This window comes from Trichechus manatus, unplaced genomic scaffold (genome assembly GCF_000243295.1).
Source record: "Trichechus manatus latirostris isolate Lorelei unplaced genomic scaffold, TriManLat1.0 scaffold00213, whole genome shotgun sequence".
In the NCBI taxonomy this organism is placed as follows: domain Eukaryota; kingdom Metazoa; phylum Chordata; class Mammalia; order Sirenia; family Trichechidae; genus Trichechus; species Trichechus manatus.
The window spans coordinates 1,897,021-1,909,719 of NW_004444149.1; the positions used below are offsets into that span (position 1 = coordinate 1,897,021).

Sequence of the window (12,699 nt, forward strand, 5' to 3'; positions counted from 1 at the left end):
TCCCAGTCTTGCCTGGAGATCTGAGCCATGCTGGTTACTGTGACACAGGGAGGCAGCCTCAATTTCCAACCTAGGTGCAAAGCTTAACATTCCACATCCATCTGAACTTTGTTCTTTCCAACAGGACACTGAGTCCACTTCTTAGGCCAGGTTTGTTGTTGATTCCTGTACATATACCCACGCTTTCCTTCGAACCTATCAAAACATTGCTTCATTTAAATATTACCTAAACTCAAACCAGTTGCCATCCAGTCGACTCTAACTCATGGAGATCCCACGTGTGTGTCAGGGTGGAACTGTGCTCCCTAGGGTTTGCAGTTGCTGTGATCTTCTGGAAGGAGATCACCAGGACTTTCTTCTGAGGTGGACTTAAACCTCCAACTTTTGGTTAGCAGGGGAGAGAGTTAATCTTTTGCACCATCCAGGGACTCCACCTAAACTCAATCCTTTCCCGCATCCTGCAATGACTGTTTCTTCCTTTGTTTGCTGAATCGCCCCACAGTTCCTCTGGTGTGTGCTTCACCTTGCAGCCACAAGTTAATAAAGTTAATAAACGTAACTCTAACTGCAAGTGTGTTCCTGGTATCTTTATCAGACAGGCTTTTCAATTCTCTTTCCTTTTTTATTTTTTTTTTAATTAACTCCTTGTTTTCCCTGAAGTTGATAATTGTCTGAACTTTTCTTTTACTTGGTTTTCTGTATGAAACCAAACCCTTTGCGTCAAGTCGATTCCAACTCATAGCAACCCTACAGGACAGAGCAGAACTTTCTCCATAGGAGCAGCAGGTGGATTCAAACTGCCGTCCTTTTGGTTAGCAGCCGAGCTCTTAACCACTGAGCCACCAGAGCCTCAGCTTTCTATATACCCATCATGAATTCATCCCCCAAACTCTGAGAGAATAAACCTTCTTTCAATGCCTTTAAATACATCAGGTAATCCCTCTATGCCCCCAGCCCCCCAATTTTTTTTTTCCTCTTAAAGGCAACCTCCCTGGAGCCCTCCATTCTTTGGCTCCAAGCTTCTTTGGTTGCGTTTCTTTTTTAAAAAATATGACAACTTCTGTTCTAACACGTTTCTCAAGGCGCCGTAATTAGTCGTCGGTATATCCACTTTCTTGACTCCTGCTCTCCCCCTCCAACCCAGGAGGGGACAAGTCTCTTGACATCTCTATACCCTCAGTCTGCCATGGAGCTCAAGAAATGTTCGAATGAATAAACGAATGAAAGAATAAGTTAGTAAGTGAATGAATGAATGAATGGTATTCCTGGGCTGGAGATCTGGGTTTAAGGGGAACAGCATTACGTTCCCACTTTGCTGCAAGATATAAGCCATCTGCTAAGAGCGCAGCTTGAAGCAGGGCCCCGAGCGAGGGGAGCCAGCCTGATGCCTCTCCGGACCCAGCACGCGGTTTGCGGAGTAGAGTCTGTTCGTGCAGCCTTGGGGAAGACAGCGGCGGCGGGTACCTCAGGCCTCTTCACCAAGAAAGACTACAATTCCCAGAAGGCCCCGCAGGAGCCGCGCATGCGCCGTAGAGCCGTCCAGACACTGACGTCCAAGCCGCGCGAGGAAAGGGAGACGCAGGGCAGAGAGGGAAGGGTAGGTTGCGAACTGAATGGAGAGGGCGAGAACAGCGAGAGCCACCGAGGAGCGGAGCTGAGGTTAGGTGATCCGGAGAGTGGGTGAGTGAGAAAGACAGGGAGTAGGTCTCAAATGCACAGGGGATGGCGGGTGGAAGGGAATCCGAGCTTTGCTTTCTCTTCCCACAGGGACCATGACGAAGCTAGCGCAGTGGCTGTGGGGGCTGGCGCTGCTGGGCTCCACCTGGGCAGCCCTGACCATGGGCCCCACCCTGGGCCTGGAGCTGCCCTTGACCTGCCGGGAGGTCCTGTGGCCACTGCCCGCCTACTTGCTGGTGACCGTCGGCTGCTTTGCCCTGGGCACCGTGGGCTATCGCGTGGCCACTTTCAATGACTGCGAAGGCGCCGCCCTGGAGCTGCAGACTCAGATCCAGGAGGCCCGGGCCGATTTGGCCCGCAAGGGCCTGCGCTTCTAACCCCCTCCCCTATCCCTGCCGGGCAGCTCTCCCTCCCAGCCCCCGCTACAGAGCAAATTCATTTTCTACGTTGTTCAGTCTGAGTATGGCGTATGGTGATTAGGGATGTACACAGCGGGGGAGAAGTGCTGTGCATCCTGCTGGCATCCCTGTTTTGGACTGAAGGAGGCAAAAACCTCAAGATCTCTCAGCATGAAAACGTCATTCCACTGTCCTGGTCCTTTTAACCCTGTCAGAAAATACGTCATGATGCTTAACCTTCATTCTCCTTAATAAAAGCTAAGCTCCATTCTTTGAGGTCTTTCTGGGTCTTTCCAACGTCTTTTCTTTTTTTCAGATACCTTTTCTGAGCCACCCCTTGTTGTTGTTGTTAGCTGCTGTCCAGTCGATTCCGACTCACGGTGACCCCAGGTGTTGCAGAGTAGAACTGCGCTCCATAGGTTTCTCACGCCTGTGACCTTTCGGAAGCAGATTGCCAGGACTGTCTTCCCAGACACCTCTCAGTGGGTTCAAACCACCAACCTTTTGGCTAGTAGTCGAGCACTTAACCATTTATAGGGAGCCAACCTGAAAAAACCAAAACCAAACCCGCTGCTGTCGAGTGAATTCCGACTCATAGTGACCCTATAGGACAGAGCAGAACTGCCCCATAGAGTTTCCAAGGAGCGCCTGGTGGCTTCAAACTGCCGACCTTTTGGTTAGCAGCCGCAGCTTCTAACCCCTGTGTCACCAGGGTTTCCGAGCCAACCTACCGGCCCTAAAATGGCTGCGGATCAGCAGTGTACCCCTATCGTGCCGATAGAGTAATCACCCTGTTGTCACTATCCGTCACCAAACCAGGCGGGTTGAGAATCACTGAATAGAGAATGAGCCGTGATGGGCAGCGGTGAGGAACAGTTTATTTTAAGGCACATTCTAAAGCTATCACCCCAACTTCCAAAATTAAAAAAATAATCTCTCATAAAAATAAAAGCCATTCATCTCCCAGGTCCCACACCATCTTCTCGGTAGAGCTCTCACTTTGGTTCTTCTATTCACAAAGTCATCCGTCTTTCTTTCCCACAACCCACTATACCCGTGGGGCTGGTCAACAGGAACAGCTGAAATGAGGGCCTCTCTTTGGTATTAGGTTGCCATCAAAGTGCCCAATGGTCCGGTGAGATGACTCAGGTTTGCAGGAGCCGATAGTGCTGCTTATCTTTCTCCTGGGGATACTTCCAGAAAAGCCAGAGGCGGATGACGCTGGTGAAGATTCCTGGAAGGTTGGGCACCTGAAATCACAAGGCTACTATGAGGAGAGGAGCTGGTTTTCCACCACGCTCACCTATCACCCCGTCCCTGTTCTGCTTACCGTGATGTAGGGATCTCTGAGTCGAAACCCATACAGGGTCCAAGAGGCAGAGGTGAGGAGGGTGGCAATGGTGAGCGAGTAGGAGAGACGCTGGGTTGACTGAGTCTTAATGACGTTGGCCTGTGGGCAAGGATGAAAGACAAGCCCTGATCAGAGGCCACTGAAGTCTTCCCACTGCCTCTATAAAGGGAGGCCCCACTCCTAGCCCAGACCCATAGGAAAGCCCTCGCCTAGCCTAAGAATTTCCTCAGAAAAAGGTTACACATCCTCCCCCATCTTCTATCACTCAACCCTTCCCTCCTGCCTCGTACTCACCCAGGATATGGATCTCCTCTTCCTCTAGGGGGTAAACCACAGTCCCTGGCTATGCGAGCCTAGCCCCTCTTCTCTCTCCCACATCCTTGGACACCCCCGCTCACCAAGTCAGTCAGCGGTGAGAAGTACATGCTGATCGTAAAGACACTGCAGAAGAGGCCCAGCTGCTGAAGCCGGCTGGCAGGGTCAGGCACCATGAGCCAAAAGTAGCCACAACCCATAAGAAGGACTCCCAGCAGGGTTGCAGTCTGTAGGAGCAAGGTTTGCTGCAGGGGAGAGAGTACCCTTCTAGATGTGCCAGGAGCCCACACTCTTGACCTCCCGCTGGAATTAATTCATCCTGCCCTCTCCCATCCTCCCATGGGGAGTCAGCCTTTGTCCAAGCCTCCCGTACTGCACTTGCCGCAGCTCCCTTCCCACTGGTGACCTGGAATTATGTTTGATCCACCCATAGCACTGGAGGTCTCCAGGGGACGAAAAGGTACTTTGTGAGCTCAGTACACACAGTAGGAGCTTAATAAATGCTTGTGTAATTGAATGAGGAGGCAGAGTTGATCATGTCATTCTCAGCCACTGGCCCAGCCTCTGAAGGAGCTAGCAGAGATAAAGCGCTTTCCCCAGCTTGTTGGGGAGAAGCTCAGGGCAGCACAGGGACCACCAGGATAGGCACAGCCTTGCTAGATTTGGGGGCAATGTGGGAGTCTCAGAAATCTGGCTTCATGGAGAAAGGAGTACTGGACGGCTGGAGGGGCCTTCCAGGAAAAGGAGGCAGTGCCAGCCTATTTGTCTCCTAGGAAGGACTGTTTGCTCTGCCAGCTAGGCAGGGCATGCAGCAGAGGTGGGTCCGGGGAGGCCTCTACCTTCCGAGGGCAGTAGTGCAGATACACCAAGATATACAACGTCTGAAGCACAGCACCCACGGCGTTGACGACGATGAGGGTCCCGTCTCCCTTCAAGACCCCGTAACTCAGCCAGCTCAGGTTGCTGCAAGGTGGAGGGGAGGGACATCGCATCTGGGGGTTGGGTTGACCCTCTTCTACGTTCTTCGTCTCCACCCTTCCCCCATCTCCCCTCCGCGCCGTTGTCATTGCCCCTCTCACTTGACGTCCGTGGTGAGAAAGGGCAGAAACTGGACGTTGTCCACGCTCCGGGTGACCCGCATGTGCCTGAGGTCCGAGCTGCAACGGGGCCCCGAAGGGAGAGGTGAGGGATAAGAAGGAAGTACCAGGATGCTAGGGGGAAGCCTGTCATCCTCCCCGGACAACCGCAGACCCCCAGAGTCCTCCAGTCCTCCTAGACCCCCGGCCCCGCTCTCAGCTCCCTTGCTTTCTCCCGCAGACCAAGGGACCAAACCACGCCCTTGTTCCCCGGTCCCCTAGACCCGATTTCACTTTGACTCTAGGTCCCGGACGTAGCCTGGGGCTGCGGTCAAGTTCAGCCCCTCTCTCTTCTTTCCCGACTTCCTGTCCTGCCCCAGCCCAGCCCGGCCGCGTTCTCACAGGCCGGTGGAGAACATGCCGAGGGTGAAGAGCACACAGGCTCCGGAGAGGAGCGAGTCGACCACGGCGCCCGGCTCCATCCCCCCCGGACACAGACCGGACACCCGGCTGAGAAGCCCAGCTCCGGACCCGCGTTGCTGGAGCCCCGCCCCCGCCGTGCACCAGACTCCGCCCCTACACGCTCGGGCTGCCCTCCCGGAAACGGAGCCGGAACCCAGTCTGCCCCTACAACGCCAAACCGGAACCCAGGGCCCGCCCCTCGGAGATCAAGTCCAGGTCCGCGCCGACGCGTAGCCTGCGGGTTTGCGATGTTCCTGGTTCTGACCTTGCCCTCCAGCTCCTGATCGGTCCTGGTCCTGGGGGCTGGCGGATTTGTCACCGATACCTGCAGCAGCTTACACTCTGCTTACCCTTAGGTCACCTAGATCCCCCAACCTCAAATCTCGTAACCCCCGGGCCCGTACGCCTGTGTGGGGGACTGCAAAAAAAAAGCTTGCAAGACCCAATCAGAAGGCTACCCCCTCCCATCCAGAGCTCTAAATCAGAACCTCAATTTCCCAACGTTTGGGAATTTTTCCTCCGGAGTTGGCTGAAGCCTCTGTCCTAAATAAACCAGTGATTAGATTACCAGAAATTGCCAAGTCTTGTTCAGCTGCCCTCTTCCTTCAGGCACACCGCCAACTTTAGATGACTTGGCCAATCCACTGAATCCCCTATCACTGACCCCATAGTCCATCCTCCATGCTGCTGGGAACTTTCCCTCCCAGCCTCCCACAGGCCTCTGCCGGTGGGGCTGTCTCTGCTGGTGGGGCTGTCTGGGCGGGCCGCAGGCCTCAGCTGCTGCCCTGACTCACCCAAACACCGTGAGTGCCTGAACCATATGCTAGAGCCTCGCATTGAGGGGGCGGGAATGGGGCAGAGGCTGGGCAAGAAGAACTTGCAAACTAGGGTGCAGCCTAGAACCTGAGAGACTTCCGTGGGAACACTCCTGTCCTAGACACCCCTCAGAAGAGGAAACACCCCACCGTCTTGGCCTGGCGGGGCACTTGTCCTTCAGAGAGATAAGGAAAGGAATTAAAACCCCGTTGCTACAGGTGTAGGACAGAGCCTAGCACATAGAAAGGACTCGATGTTTTTGACTGAGTGGTCATAAGCTAGTATGGAGGAGCAGAAAAAGCATGTCCAAAAAACAAAACAAAAAAAACACATGACTTTATTTTGAGACAAAGAACACTGTATAAAAATTCCAGTTGTAGAAATCAGCACAGACATACAGCAAGTTTATATACAGATACTGTACATGCGGGCCCTGCCCTTCAGCCTACACTCCAGGCACAGACTCGGTACACCAGGGCACTGCCCTTCCAGGTGCACTCTAAGAACAGGCTGGCACAGCCCCCCTGCTGGCACAGCTCTGGGGCATGCTGTCCCAGGAAGGGGAGAGGATGCAGTGCCTGGCTACAGACCTCTCTGTGTGGCTCCACAGGTGGAAGTCTTGGGGGGAGACGCTGGGTCAGCCCAAACATCTTGCTGGCTTCCAAGCAGGAAAGTGTGGTTTGCTTTTCCTTCAGTCAGTTCATCTGGGCATCCTGGCTCTCTCTGGGAAGGGCATCTCTGCCAAGCTCAGCGCCCATCCGTCCCGTCTTCATGACCCCAGGTACCTGCCAACTCAGCTCCCTCTAGGCCCTTTCAGAGGCCAGGTCTGCACAGCTTGTTTCTTTGGCTTAAGAACAGGAATATCAGGGGAATGGCTTTCCCCATGTCTTTTTCCGTCCCTCTGAGGTGGAGGCAGGGATGGCACTGCCCAGTTTGCTGAACTCCTTTGGGTTGAAACGCTTAATACTGACCCGTTTTGAGGCTGCTGGGTAGCAGCTTGTGCACAGGGTGGGAGTGGTTCCCAAGGATGGGGCTTCAGGAGCTGTCCCAAGATAGGTGAGGGGTGCCGGCCCCTGCCCGCTCAGCCCACTGCCAATCCTTAAGCCCGGTGTGGCAGACACATTCACGGCGTTTGCAGCAGCAGAAATGGCAGGAGCAGCACAGCCCAGGCAAGTGGAGAGAGGTGGGGGGCAGCACTGTCACCGATGCTGTGTAGCACCTGCACCTCCGGGTCGTCTGCAAGGCGAGAGGGCAGAGGCCCCCATGGTGAGTGGCCCCACTGCTGGCACTGGCCCTCAGCCCATTGGTATTTCTCCAGCCCCTGCCTGGCATGGGACCCACCTCCTATACCCAAGCTCCTCCAACAGACCCAGGCCCAGGCCCAATCTGCTCCAGCTACCCACCTGCTGGAAGTCTCTTCTCCTGTGGATTGGCATGGGCCTGAGGACTGTGAGCTGGAAGACAAGACAGGCAATAGATCGGACATTGTACCAGGGAGGCAGAGGGGTGAGGGTGCTGGGTGGATTGGGCAGTGGGACTTCCCGACAATCCTAGAATTATGAGACCAGGCCCAGCATGGAGATGGTGGAAGGAAGCTATGGGCAACGGTAGGGGAGGCCCACAGGGCCCTGACACTCACTGGTTTTGCCATTGACCGTCACCTTTAACCTCAAGCACTGCTCTTCTTGGTGGTGGATAGGCTTAGCTGCAAGGCAAACCCATAGGGTGTTAAGGAGGGAAACTTTGAAGAAAATGTAAGCCCAAATACCTCTGGCGCCTGCGGATTCCTCTCTTTCGTCTAACCTCTGATTCTTATCCTCCTTAGTTTTTGCCCATTTTCTGCCCAGTGTTCAGTCCAACCTCTCATTCTTTGGAAAACCCTCAGCTTTGGTGTTAGTGGAAAAAGAACAAAGACACTGTCCCTTCCCCACATTCCATCCTCCACCCCTCCAAGCCTGAAATTGGGTGAAAACTTCACAACACGCTTCCCTGACCTGGGCCTTTATACTCGCCCTGCTTCACTCCCTCAGAGTGAGTCCTGGATCCATTCTCCACAAAGCTGATCTTCTGACTCTTCAAATCCACCAGTGTCCTTCCACTGCCCTCAGGATAAGGTCCAGACTCCTTAAAACTTCTTACGCCCTTCATGATCTGTCCTGCTCACCTCCCCAAGCTCCTCTCTCCCCACTTCCTGTGACCCTTCCACTCCACTCAGGCTAGATCATTTGGAGTTCCCTGAAGATGTGTGCTAGGCCACTTGGAGGTTGGAGTCCACCCAGAGGTGCCTCAGAAGAAAGGCCTGGTGATCTATTTCTGAAAAATCAGCCATTGAAAACCATGTGGAGAACAGTTCTATACTGACACACCCGGGGTCCCCATGAGTTGGAGTCGACTCAACGGCAACTGGATGGAAGATGTCATGCTCACTTTGCATTTGTACCCTCATGCCTGACCAACTCTTTTGCTTGTCCTCAGCTCTGGGGTCATCTTCCCCAGCACACCTTCTCTGAGCACTCCAGCCTGGCAGCTGCCCCGGCCATTTCCCCAGGGGCTGCATGCTCATGTCTACCACATCACACTGTTCTAATGGCTCATTAACCTACATGTGTCCCTTTCCAGCTGAGGTCAGGGACTCTGTAATGTCTTAGTTATCTCTGTGCCCATAGGGCCAAGCAGAATGCCCGGTACACAGTAGAAGCTCACTACGCATTTGTGATATAAATGCATGAATAATAGATTCTCAGGATTGGAAGAGACCCTCTGCTACTTGACTCCCCACCACGTGTGTCCCCAAGCATACGCATCATGCCCGCAGCATCCCCCAGTATGTCCACTGGGGTGCACATCTCCCACGCACTCACAGATGTAGTAGTAGCTGCGGCCCTCTTTGAACTCCTTGCCCAGGGTGAAGGGTGTGAAACGCTGGAACTTCTCAGACAGCTTCTCTGGGCCATGCCTGGCACTGGGCTGGGTGCACTGCCAGCGGACCTGGTCCTTGGATTGGGGCTGGCACAGCTGGTACTCCTCGTACTCCACCAAGTATAGCGTGTACCGCTCCATGGCAGCATCTGCCACAGAGTCGTCCTCGTAATGTGGACAGATGATGTCCAGGTAGTCGTTCAGCTGTACATACACTGTGTAGTCATCACTCCAGAACCTGGGCACGCACAGAGGGGTAGGAAGCAGGCGGTCATTCAGGAGTCAGCTCAGAGCCTCGAGCCTCCGTATGTTCACGTGACCCCCGACATTTCACACTGGACCCCCTACAGAGATTTTCCCAAAGTCTCACCTCTTGATATTTACTGCTCTTGATCTCTTAAATGTCTTCCCACAATCTCCAAACATTCCCCTCACCATCATTGTTTCCCACTAACCCTCCAAACAACATCCAGTCAGTATCTTTCAGGTATCAAAGCACTTCCCATAACCCCCCTGATATTTACCCAAGGATAGGCTTCTAAGTATTTCTTTGGCTCACTCATCAACCCCCTTCTACCCATAAATATTTCCCCCAATCTATCCTACCAGCTGCGCCTTTAAATGTTATGCAAACTCAGGTAAGACCCTACTGACCCAGTCGGTAACCGGGGTCCAAGTAATCCTTCCTCATTACCAGACTAGCACTGAGCCCCCAACACCCCTGTGTCTTCACTTCCCTCACCCCCCTCATTTTTAACCCTGGCCCACCAAGTATATTCCACATTTCCCAGCCTCAGCCTCCCCAGAGCCCCAGGTCCCTAGTGCTTTAAGTTAAATCATTTTCAGTCTCCTCAAAGCTCCCTTTCTAGTCCCTCAAATTTATGCCCAGGTCTCCTCGTCTACTTCTCTCAAAGCACCCCAAAACACCCCTGTCCCTTTATCTCCAAAGCCCCACTTTCGCGTCCCTTGAGAGGAGCTCCAGAAATGCCTCTCTCGAGCCGGCTCCCCTCCCCCAGCCCGTTCCCCGAGGCCCCACAGCCTCTCTCGGCCAGACCGCCCACCAGGCCCTCCCCCCAGCTCCAGACACCTGGCTCCAGTCTGGGTGGGGTCCTAGTAAGCGGGAAAAGTGTCTCCACTCCCCCTCTCCAAGCTGGTCAGCTTCTCTAATTCCCTCAAGCACTGCCAGCTAGAGACTCAGCACAGCGGGCTGCCAACTTGCTTCAAACCAAAGCTTTGGGCCTGGGTGGCGGGGGGAGGGGGAAGGCAGGGGTTAGGCCCAGAGGCCATCTGAGGCGGGCACCCGCCGCCCAGTCAGCATGACCCCCCAAGAGGCCTGGCCCGCAGAGCTGGAGCCAGGCTTACCAGGCCCCTCCCCCACCTTGGGAAAAGAGAGAGAGCGAGAGAGGGAGAGAGGAGTGGAGAGAGGCTTTTAAAATTCCTCTCTGGAGAGATAAACATAGAAGCCATTTCAGAACAGGTATTTCAGCTCTGGGCCTGGCATCTCTCCCCCATTCCTGTGACGAGCACCTGACTCATTCCCCATCCACCTCTGCCTCCCGCCCAGCACTCAGGAGAACCTGTGAAAATTTATTTGGCAAACGTGGACAGCCCCCAGGACCCCGGGATGGCACAGTGCCCATTTGACCCTGGTACTGTCCTCCACGCAAAGGGAGCTAGCAGGTCTGCATGGGCAGGGGACCTGCCCCTCCAATGCAAAGGAGGCCAGTCCCAGCTCACAGCGCCCCACCCTCTCACCACGCTGCCCCCCGCCTGAGGCCTGAAGATCCCAGGGCCCATGCTCATTGCCCTGAATCACCCATGTTAGCCTCACACCCACCCAGCTCATTGCCACCGCGTCTTTGCCCCCAAGCTGGGTCTGGCCTGGCTGGACTCCACTCTGGGCTGGCTTCAAATCTTTAGCTGTGGGTATGGAAGGGTGTGTGTGCGTAAGCGCGTGTGGCCAGATGGACAGAGCAGGAACTGTGCTTGCTGGGGCACCCATTCCCCCCCTCCTGGGGGTACAATCTGCTCCACTTAGCCCCACTGTGACTCCTGCTGTCCATCTGGGAAAGGGGGGCAGCGGCGTCAGGGAAGGCGGGGAGCGGGGGCAAGGAAGAGGCTCCTTCCTGAAAGAAAGGAAACCTGGGAGCTTGGGAACGGAAAAAGCCAGGGTCCCCCCTCCCTACTCATGGCTTCCTGTCCCCTCCTCCTTCTTCAGCCAACACCTGCATGGGCATAAACAGGGACTTTACTCTCTCCCAGTAGGACAAGACTGGGTCAAGGAAGCAAAGAGCAGGCAACCAGGAGTGGGGTGGGGGAGGGCTTCCTGGGAACCTGCTGGGCCAGAGGGCATTGCCCTCTGGGGTTGGCAGCTGGCTGTTGCCTCCCCCACCCCACAGCATGCCACAGATGACAGACCTCCCCACCAGGCAATGCCACAGGGCTACAGGAAGCTGGTACAATATATTTCTCTGGGGAAGAGAGGGAGCCGGGGTGCTAGGGCTGTGGGTGCCCAAGCTGAGTGAGGTGTTTTCGGGGACCCAAAGCTGCCCAGCCCCTCCTCTCCCAGCTCGTCCCTCTCCCGTCTCCAGTTTTCCCGGCAAATATTGTTCCCATAACTTCAGAAAACTCAAGGGCAAGAACAAAAGGTCCGACCAAGCTTCTTCCTCCTAGTACCATTGGCCTCCCAGCCCTAAACCTGCCCAGGAGAAATTAACCCCTTCCTGCCCACAGCCCTCGGTAACCCTTTTAACCCCTTCCGTTCTTTCTGAATCTCCTTTCCGAAGATCTCCCTCCCCCCATCTCTCCAGCGTTACTGACTGGAACCTCAGTAACAGGTGACTCCCCCAGCCTACCCACGCACAGCCTGTGTCTCCCTCAGGCCACTTGAAAAGAACCCTTGTGGGGAGCTTCTCAGAGTCATTTGGATACAGAAGGGACGCTTACTGCCCGCAGCCCAGGCCCCTCCTGACTGCTCCTTCCAGGATTACTTTTGAGCACTCAGCTCATCCCTGATGTCACATCAGGTACCTGTCTGTCAGGACAGGCAGACGCCTAAGTGACAAACAAGAAGGCGCGCAGAGGCTTTTATGGTGGGGGGCCTAGAGCAAGCGCCCAGGCGGCCAAGGAGGGTGGTCCATGCTTGCAGAGGATGACTGCCTAACATGGCCCCCTCAGTGAAGAGTAATCGGGGTGCCAGGGGGAAGGAAAGGAAGGGCAGAGATAGTACTCACGGGCAGGTTCCTGCCCTGAGATGCGTCCTCCTAGTTACGGGGGAGAGGTGACGAGAGCGAAATCCCCAGAATCCCTCCCGCCTCTGGTCACCTCCCCTAGGCTCGGGACAAGGACTGGCCCGGGATAGTTGCTCCGGAGCGAGGGAAGCAGTGCCAACCAGGTGCCCGGGTGCCGGCAGGACTAGGGGCTTACTTGGGGTTTGAACTGTTCCAGAAGACGGTGTGGCGATCAGCAGCGGCCAGACTGCAGCAGAGACCCAAGAGAGGGGCCCAGAAAAACTCCATTGCGCGAGGCCTGACCAGGCCGAGCCGGGGCGAGGGGGCTCCTCGGGGTCCGGGCTCCGACTGGCTTTCTCTGTCGCGGCAGTCAGCAACGCGCTCACAGCTCTGGCTCCTAAGCCTCCCGACTCCGCCTTTAGGGCCGGCGCCGCCCGACACCCCGCCCCGCTCCC

General features: G+C 55.2%; 3 protein-coding genes across 4 annotated transcripts; 1 reads left to right on the plus strand and 2 right to left on the minus strand.

Annotated features, from left to right (window-relative positions):
- Positions 1–1,560: 1,560 nt before the first annotated feature.
- DPM3 (dolichyl-phosphate mannosyltransferase subunit 3, regulatory) lies at positions 1,561–2,343 on the plus strand. Its single transcript, XM_004388535.2, has 2 exons — positions 1,561–1,680; positions 1,768–2,343. The coding sequence occupies exon 2, from the start codon at positions 1,773–1,775 to the stop codon at positions 2,052–2,054; it is 282 nt and encodes a 93-aa protein (XP_004388592.1). The 5' UTR covers positions 1,561–1,680; positions 1,768–1,772; the 3' UTR covers positions 2,055–2,343.
- Positions 2,344–2,937: 594 nt separating this feature from the next.
- SLC50A1 (solute carrier family 50 member 1) lies at positions 2,938–4,890 on the minus strand. Its single transcript, XM_023742612.1, has 5 exons — positions 4,821–4,890; positions 4,581–4,704; positions 3,825–3,986; positions 3,406–3,525; positions 2,938–3,325 (listed from the first exon to the last, which is right to left on the minus strand). Exons 1-5 carry the CDS (start codon positions 4,880–4,882, stop codon positions 3,221–3,223), a joined length of 573 nt encoding a protein of 190 aa, XP_023598380.1. The 5' UTR covers positions 4,883–4,890; the 3' UTR covers positions 2,938–3,220.
- Positions 4,891–7,218: 2,328 nt separating this feature from the next.
- On the minus strand, positions 7,219–12,677 carry EFNA1 (ephrin A1). Of its 2 annotated transcripts, XM_004388538.1 has the most exons (5): positions 12,441–12,677; positions 8,957–9,252; positions 7,735–7,800; positions 7,499–7,549; positions 7,219–7,331 (listed from the first exon to the last, which is right to left on the minus strand). In XM_004388538.1, exons 1-5 carry the CDS (start codon positions 12,530–12,532, stop codon positions 7,219–7,221), a joined length of 618 nt encoding a protein of 205 aa, XP_004388595.1. In that variant the 5' UTR covers positions 12,533–12,677. The 2 variants fall into 2 exon arrangements, with proteins under 2 accessions (XP_004388595.1, XP_004388596.1); XM_004388539.1 differs by lacking the exon at positions 7,735–7,800 and having other exon boundaries at positions 12,441–12,630.
- Between the last annotated feature and the right edge of the window lie 22 nt (positions 12,678–12,699).

Bases quoted from the DNA above. Each gene is read 5' to 3' on its own strand.
- DPM3 (XM_004388535.2), top strand. From the start codon at position 1,773: ATGACGAAGCTAGCGCAGTGGCTGTGGGGGCTGGCGCTGCTGGGCTCC.
- SLC50A1 (XM_023742612.1), bottom strand. From the start codon at position 4,882: ATGCGGGTCACCCGGAGCGTGGACAACGTCCAGTTTCTGCCCTTTCTC. The intron at 3,526-3,824 runs GTGAGCGGGGGT...CCTTGCCCACAG, and splicing joins TCTCACCGCTGACTGACTTG to GCCAACGTCATTAAGACTCA. The intron at 3,326-3,405 runs GTAAGCAGAACA...TTGTGATTTCAG, and splicing joins TCAGAGATCCCTACATCACG to GTGCCCAACCTTCCAGGAAT.
- EFNA1 (XM_004388538.1), bottom strand. From the start codon at position 12,532: ATGGAGTTTTTCTGGGCCCCTCTCTTGGGTCTCTGCTGCAGTCTGGCC. The intron at 7,801-8,956 runs GTGAGTGCGTGG...TTTGCCTTGCAG, and splicing joins CCGCAGCTACTACTACATCT to CTAAGCCTATCCACCACCAA. The intron at 7,332-7,498 runs GTGGGTAGCTGG...CTCGCCTTGCAG, and splicing joins GGAGAAGAGACTTCCAGCAG to ACGACCCGGAGGTGCAGGTG.